The following is a 7443-nucleotide window of genomic DNA, read 5'->3' as shown; positions in this document are numbered from 1 at the left end:
TCGGACCTTCGAAATCACATTCAATTTCCATAATGCATTCCACAACTCTTTTCCATCATTGGAGGATCCGCTACTCGCCCCTTCTTCAAGAGCCGAACGCTCTTTTTTGTTCATTAGAGAACGGTACGCCGATTTGACTATGTATACGCCTGATTTTTCATGTGACCATGCCATAAAATCATCACCACCTCCATGACATAGTGGTATGTTCAGAATTGCTTCCGCGTCAGGGGCGATAAAAAAAGACCTCGCAATAACTCCGTCTTCCATGTCCCGTTGTCAGTATCAATAAGTTCACTAACGAACTCGACATTTGTGTTTTCTGGTTTAAATATAGGAGTCATGGATATTGTCGACGGAATCTATCGATCCCCCTATTGATATGGTGGATTCCATACCCACATGCTTGATGAGGACGGTATCGAGTGCCTCTCGGCCAGCCACTATAGCTCTCCATGTAGCAGATGCCATCTTTGGGACATTGCCCAGATGAAACTCTGTATCAGGAAAATATCTCCCTTTCAACACTCGAGTACATAAGGAATTGGGATTAGTCATGGGGCGCCAACCATGTGTTCCCAAGAAGGGCGAGGTTGAAAAACTGTAGATCGCGGAAGCCCATTCCGACTTTACATTTTGGTGTAGCTAAGTTGTCCCATGAGACCCAATCCATAGACCGTCAATCAATGGAGCTACTCCACAAATATTTTGCCACATGAAGTCAGGTTCTTGCAAACTTTTTTGGTCAAGTGAAAACATGACATGCTAAATGTTGGGTTCGTCTGGATCACTGATTTCAATAGTGTTTCTCTGGCAGCACAAGCAAGTAGACGCTCTGCGCGTGCCCGTTCACCAATATGGGTGAAGGTGCCGCTGGCGATCCTACCTATTGCCGTGGGCAGACCAAGGTAACACTCGCCAAAGGCCTCAACCTGTACACCAAGCACTTGTTTAACCGACACACGTGTATGCTGGGGAGTATTAGGACTGAAAAATATTGAACTTTTGTCTCGATTTACACACACTGTCCAGAAGCCTCCCCCTAGAAGCTAAGAATTTCATTGAGTCTAGTTGCACTTTGATTGTTGGCTTGTATAAAAATTAGGCAATCATCCGTAAACAGTAAGTGGCTAACCCATGGTGATATGAAACTCACTCGAATGCCTCTATCAATATATCCACCATATGAGTTCGGCAAAGACGAAAGTCCTTCTGCACGCAAAAGAAATAGGAACTGTGATATGGGACATCCCTGGCGCAGATCGTGAGATAGGGTAAAATATGAGAGGAGTTCACCATTCACTTTAACTGTGACCCGCACTGAAGCAACACACTTCATTATCAGCCGAACAAAGTTGATGCTAAAGCCAATTTTCAAGATAATAGACTCAGATAGTTTCATTCCACCCGATCGTAAGCTTTCATCGTATCGAGCCAATTTTCAAGAGAATAGTCTCCGGATAGTGTCATTCTTCCCCTTCTTCCTTCTCTTCATGGTATGAACACTTTCATAAGCAACCCTGATAATGATACCCATGACTTGAACCCTCTTAAGATGAAGATATCACTGTCCACCTAACAATCAACATGGCGGTTTGCATACATAATCAACTTTGACCAACAGACACACCCATCGTCTTCCTTCTAAATAAATATACCGATCGAGTACAAAATGTCCTGGAGGGTGTTTGGATACGTTTTAGTCTCATGACTAAAAGTAGTGAGACTAAAACTTGCTAGCCTCACCCATGCTTGGATCCAAATACTAAAGAAACTAAAATCAAGTTAATGAGCATTTATTATCCTCCAAACCCTCCAATCCAGAACTCGCTTGTGTTAAAGGAGAGGAGTTAAATGAGGAGAGAGAGGACTAATCCACATTTTAGTAGGGGTACCCCTGACTAAATTTTTTAGTCTCAAGACTAATTTTAGCCCCTCTTTAGTCCGGGGTACTTGAAACTTTAGCCTCTTAAAAGAGACTATTTTTAGTCAGACTAAAATAAGTATCCAGCACCCTCCTACTCCTACTCTTTTTTTTTCTAGACCCAGTCCCATTGTACTGCACCGTATTTTTGTTGCCTTGCTCTCGAAAACCCACGTGTACGATCCACAGCCCTGTACCAGTACGCACACCGGCCCGCCGGGCCCACGGCCACCGTCGCGATTTGCGACGTCTCACTGGAGTCGATGAATATAGGCTGATGATGAGGACTCGGGATTAGCCACGGCTCTCCTCCCCCTCCTCCCGAACCACCACCGCCCCCCTCCGCCGCAATCCCCATACCAACCAGCGCCCAGATGGCCAATACGGCGGCGGCGGCGGCGGCGACGGCCGAGGGGATCGACCCGCGCAGCGGCTACTGCGCAGCGACGCGCACCTTCCACAGCCTCCGCTCCGCCTCGACGGGCGCGCTGCCGCCGGAGTCGCTCCCGGTCACGGCCGCGGCCTACGCCTTCTCGCTCCTCGCCTCCCCGCTCCCCGACCGCCCCGCGCTCGTCGACGCCGCCACCGGCATTGCCGTCTCCTACCCGTCCTTCCTCGCCGCCGTCCGCTCCCTCGCGGGCGGCCTCTGGTCCTCCCTCGGCCTCCGCCCCGGGGACGTGGCCCTCGTCGTCGCGCCCTCGCGCCTCGACGTCCCCGTGCTCCACTTCGCGCTCATGTCCATCGGCGCCGTCGTGTCCCCCGCCAACCCGGCCTCCACCCCCGAGGAGTACGCCCACCAGGTCGCCCTCTCCCGGCCCGTCGTCGCCTTCGCCGCGCCCGAGGTCGCCGCCAAGCTGCCCGGTCACCTCAGGTGCGTCGTCCTCGGGTCCGATGCGTACACGAGGCTGGCGTCTGCAGGCGCCGGGTCCGCTCCCCCGCCGGTGGCGGTGAAGCAGTCGGACACCGCGGCCGTGCTCTACTCCTCGGGCACGACGGGGCGTGTCAAGGCCGTCGCCATCACGCACCGCAACCTCATCGCGCTGATCTGCGCGCACGCCGAGAACCGGGAGAGGGTGGCGGCGGAGGCCACCGAGGCGGGCGAGGAGCCGCCGCCGCCGGCCGTCACGCTGCTCCCGCTTCCCCTGTTCCACGTCTTCGGCTTCATGATGGTCCTGCGCTCCGTCTCCATGGGTGAGACGGCCGTGCTCATGGAGCGGTTCGACTTCGGCGCCGCGCTGCGCGCCATAGAGCGGTACCGCGCCACGCTGCTGCCCGCGGCGCCGCCAGTGCTGGTGGCCATGATCAAGTCCGAGGAGGCGCGCCGCCGCGACCTCTCCTCGCTCCTCGTCATCGGCGTCGGCGGCGCGCCCCTCGGCCGCGAGGTCGCCGAGCGCTTCGTCGCCGTATTCCCCAACGTGCAGATTGTTCAGGTTAAGCATCAGATTCCATGCAGGATGCAGAATATTACTACTGAATCTTCCATGCGCTTTGAAGATTACCTTTTCTGATCTAGCGAACTCATGTCTGTACGATTCCATTTATTATATTATTATACAGGGCTACGGATTGACGGAATCATCCGGCTCTGTGGCCTCGACGGTAGGGCCGGAGGAGTCCAAGGCGTACGGCTCCGTCGGCAAGCTGGCGTCGCACCTGCAGGCGAAGATAGTAGATCCGTCCACCGGCGAGGCGCTCGGGCCGGGCCAGCGCGGCGAGCTCTGGGTCAGGGGCCCACTCGTCATGAAAGGTGAGCACTCCGCAGCATGAACTGGGTCATTGCTCTGACCATTAAGCACGCGGTTGACCTTTGTCACTCGTCAGATTAGATGGTGCCTTGATTTGTTTACTGCCAGTTGAAGTGCTTAGACTGTGCACTTGAAATTTTAAATATGATTGCCTTGATAGCGATGTTGATTGCCTTGATGATTCGTCGCCTAAAACCTTTTACATATCTATCATTATGTCGTGGCTTGATTTTCTCTCTGCCGTGCTTGTTGTACCAGCATTTATCATGTGAAAGCTGTGTATGTCCATCACATAGCAATGTGATGGTGATCCGAGATGCATTTCTTTAGAGACATGACTTTTTGTTAATGTGCGAGTGAGCAGCATGGCTTGCCTGCCATGTGCTTCATGACGACTTTTTTTGTGTTAATTGATGTAGTTTGCCGACATTTATCCAACAAGTACTGGTTGTGGGCTAGTACCGAATTCAATAATTCTTCAACCCTGGCAGCAATGCAGGGATGCTCGTTCTCCTGCTCAATAGATTAGTCATGCCAGCATGCACTTGTTAATTGAAATCATCTGTTAGAACGAGGACATCTCTCATATCTGCTACCAGCCATGCCACCCTACAGTTTGGTATGGAGAGTGACATTACAACTGATCTAGACACTTGACTCTGCTTGGCAGATTATAGCATCGTACCACTGTTGCTTTTGCCTTATTATTATTGGGCCCTCACAATATCAAGGTAGTTTTAATAAGCTTATGGAGACAAGAATCACAATACAAGCGATCTAAACATTCCTGCATTTGCCTTATTATTATCGGGGCCTCACCGACTCACCCTATCAGTCATGGTGGTGTTTTTTTCCAGGTTATGTCGGTGACGACAAAGCAACTGCGGAAACAGTGGACTCAGAAGGCTGGCTGAAAACTGGTGATCTTTGCTACTTCAATGAAGATGGATTTCTCTACATTGTTGATCGTTTGAAGGAGTTGATAAAGTACAAAGGATACCAGGTACAGTTACATAATCTTTGGAGAATCTTGCCTCACAAGATTCTGTCTACATGATACTGATATACATCTCATCTCAGGTGCCTCCAGCTGAACTGGAGCATATCCTACAATCACATCCTGAAATTGCTGATGCTGCAGTTATCGGGTAAGTACCTTTAGTATGAACTGCACTACTGCAGTAATCTTGGGGAAAATTCTAATGAGTCATATATTCCTGAAAATATGGTATGATGCTCTGTTCAGCATGTGGCAGTATATAAGATGCCCCCTCATATGCACTATGCAGATATCCAGATGAAGATGCTGGGCAACTGCCAATGGCTTTTATAGTGAGGCAACCAGGTTCCAACCTTACCGGGCAGCAAGTCATGGATTACGTGGCTAAACATGCAAGTTTCTCCTTCTCATTATCCTAATCCTGCTTTCTACCAAATATAGCTCGGTGCTGAGTTAAAAGTGTCCGTCATAATCAGCTTTATTATACTTTTTGACAAGCAAGCTGAGCAATTGCAAATTGAGTTGGGTCTAGTAATGTTTTAGTATTGTTAGTGACACTCTCTTTGCCTGTTAAGGTATTTTTAACATTTTCTCCCCGTGATGGGAACGACAACATTGAAATAGAGTAGTATGCAGCGTATAGTCGCAAAGCTATAGAGGACTAGTTGTGGGATCACCAAATTGTATCACTGCGTGCCAAACGAAACCACATGTCAACGCATGAGCAAGCTTCTGCATTGTGTATCAATGCACCTTTATGTATGCAGCATATGCTTTTGTCTCCTTGCTGCCATAATTCGGCGTTGTCTTGCCACTGAGACACTATAAACTGTAGGATCTGAACGTTTGTTGTTTGACAGGTTGCGCCCTACAAGAAAGTCCGCCGAGTAGCCTTCGTCAATGCAATAACCAAATCACCTGCTGGAAAGATCTTGCGGCGGGAGCTTGTGCAGCAGGCCATGTCCATGGGCGCCTCCAAGCTTTGAGATGTAATTCGCTGTGCAAATGTAGAAGATCTCTTTGGCTGTATATAAACTAGATATGGCACTATTCTTCATCAACCATTGGTCACCCTGTTTCCTTGTGAACACCGGGTGCCCTTCGCGAAACAAATATTTTTCAGTGAAGAGGGTCCGAGAGAACAGGCTGATCAAACATGTCTTCTCTAATGACGGTTAAAAGTAATCTGCTATTGATCAATTCACTCAGCTTGGCTCTCCATGCCATTTTTATCCTATGTTAAACAGCAGGGTTTTGCCTTTCTTTTAATTGCCATCTGCTGGAAATAAGAACTGAATGAAAATTTCCTGATAAATAAAAGGGAAATGTTTGTAGCCGGCGGACCGGCCGAAGTTTCGGCGGGTCATGCGCGGATCGTTGGATGTTTTTAGCGATCTGAGCGCCTGTTTAGCCACACACGGGGAACAAATGCGAGGCTGTTGGGGCCCGCGCACCGCTCGCGACACGCGTGGCTTCTTTTTTCTTATCCCTTCGTTGCTCATCTCCTTCCTTATCTAGCCGCGTTTTCCTCCCCATCCACTCGCATCCCGGGCGCGCTCGTCGCCATAGCTGCCGGCAACTCGATGCTCCTCGTTTTGAATCATGCGCGGATCACCGGCGCCGGATTCACCCCTCTCCATGGCCGCCGACAGCCAGGGGCGCGCTCGTCGCCTTGTCCGCCAGCAACTGACGAACGCCCTCTCCATGTTAACCATAGCCAGGGCTTCGTTAGTTCACCATGACCAAGCTGCAATCGGCCATGGCAGCGACGAGTCTGTGCTGGAGCCGGAGGGTTGGTGGAACCAGATTTTTTATTTGCTGAACAAAACAACAACAACAAAGCCTTTAGTTCCAAACAAGTTGGGGTAGGCTAGAGGTGAAACCCATAAGATCTCGCAACCAACTCATGGCTTTGGCACATGGATAGCAAGCTTCCACGCACCCCTGTCCATAGCTAGCTCTTTGGTGATAAGATTTTTTATTTGCTAGATCCACTCATTATTTTTGCTACAACCCTTTTCTTTTTTGCTACAATCCTCATTTGATTTGATGAACTTTTTTCATTTTTGCTGGAAGCGGTGTCCCGATTTGCTGGAACCAGCTGGTGGATGTGCTGCAAGGTTGACACCTCGCCGGAGGAAGCTGCATCCAGTGGGGAGGAGGGCTGCATCCAACGTCGTTCAAACACCGGGAGTTGCAACCATGTACGCCGGAGCTACAACCGGTAACCAGGGGAGCTGCAAGAAGGGGGTGGTCGTTTTTGCTGATGTTTTTTTTTCTTTTTTACAGAACCAAAATTTTTGTTTTTGCTGGAACCGATGTATTGTTTTGCTGGAACAGATGTAATTTTTTGCTTCATCGGCTGGAGAGCTCTCAAATGTTTCATGTCGTTTTTGCTGGAACCTAAGTTTGGTTTTGCTGGAAGCGTTGTTTGATTTTGCTTCAATCAACCACTGGAATTCTGTAGGTACGATGCATGTCGATGGAGGCCAGCAGAGACGGCGACGCCTGCGGCGAGCTCGATGGCGAGGACGGAGGGGGGTGGTGCACCAGATGCTGCAACCACGGGGGCGGGGAGCTTCAACCGCTGCCGACGGAGGCTCCGTGTCAGCCATGGCCAAGTTTGGCGGGGGATCCGACCACGACGGAAGCTGCGAACGAGTGAGATGGTTGGGAGGAGTAGTGACGCGTGTGCGAAGGAGGCAACCTACGACGAGGGCAGCAACCGGTGGCGAGGGCGGTGACCGGCGTTGGGGGCGGCCAAGCCGGGTGGT

General features: G+C 50.5%; 1 protein-coding gene across 1 annotated transcript; it reads left to right on the top strand.

Moving 5' to 3' along the window:
* Positions 1–2208: 2208 nt before the first annotated feature.
* Positions 2209–5901, top strand: LOC123080021 (4-coumarate--CoA ligase-like 5). The gene is made up of 6 exons (XM_044502876.1): positions 2209–3354; positions 3482–3671; positions 4527–4672; positions 4750–4817; positions 4959–5061; positions 5530–5901. The coding sequence occupies exons 1-6, from the start codon at positions 2299–2301 to the stop codon at positions 5653–5655; spliced, it is 1689 nt and encodes a 562-aa protein (XP_044358811.1). The 5' UTR covers positions 2209–2298; the 3' UTR covers positions 5656–5901.
* The last annotated feature ends 1542 nt before the right edge of the window (positions 5902–7443 follow it).

This window comes from Triticum aestivum, chromosome 3D, assembly GCF_018294505.1.
Source record: "Triticum aestivum cultivar Chinese Spring chromosome 3D, IWGSC CS RefSeq v2.1, whole genome shotgun sequence".
In the NCBI taxonomy this organism is placed as follows: Eukaryota; Viridiplantae; Streptophyta; class Magnoliopsida; order Poales; family Poaceae; genus Triticum; species Triticum aestivum.
This window is presented reverse-complemented; position numbering and strand designations above follow the sequence as displayed.

Coding starts and splice junctions, on each gene's coding strand:
- LOC123080021 (XM_044502876.1), top strand. CDS start 2,299: ATGGCCAATACGGCGGCGGCGGCGGCGGCGACGGCCGAGGGGATCGAC. Junction 4,673..4,749: donor TAAAGTACAAAGGATACCAG/GTACAGTTACAT, acceptor ATCTCATCTCAG/GTGCCTCCAGCTGAACTGGA. Junction 4,818..4,958: donor GCTGATGCTGCAGTTATCGG/GTAAGTACCTTT, acceptor TGCACTATGCAG/ATATCCAGATGAAGATGCTG.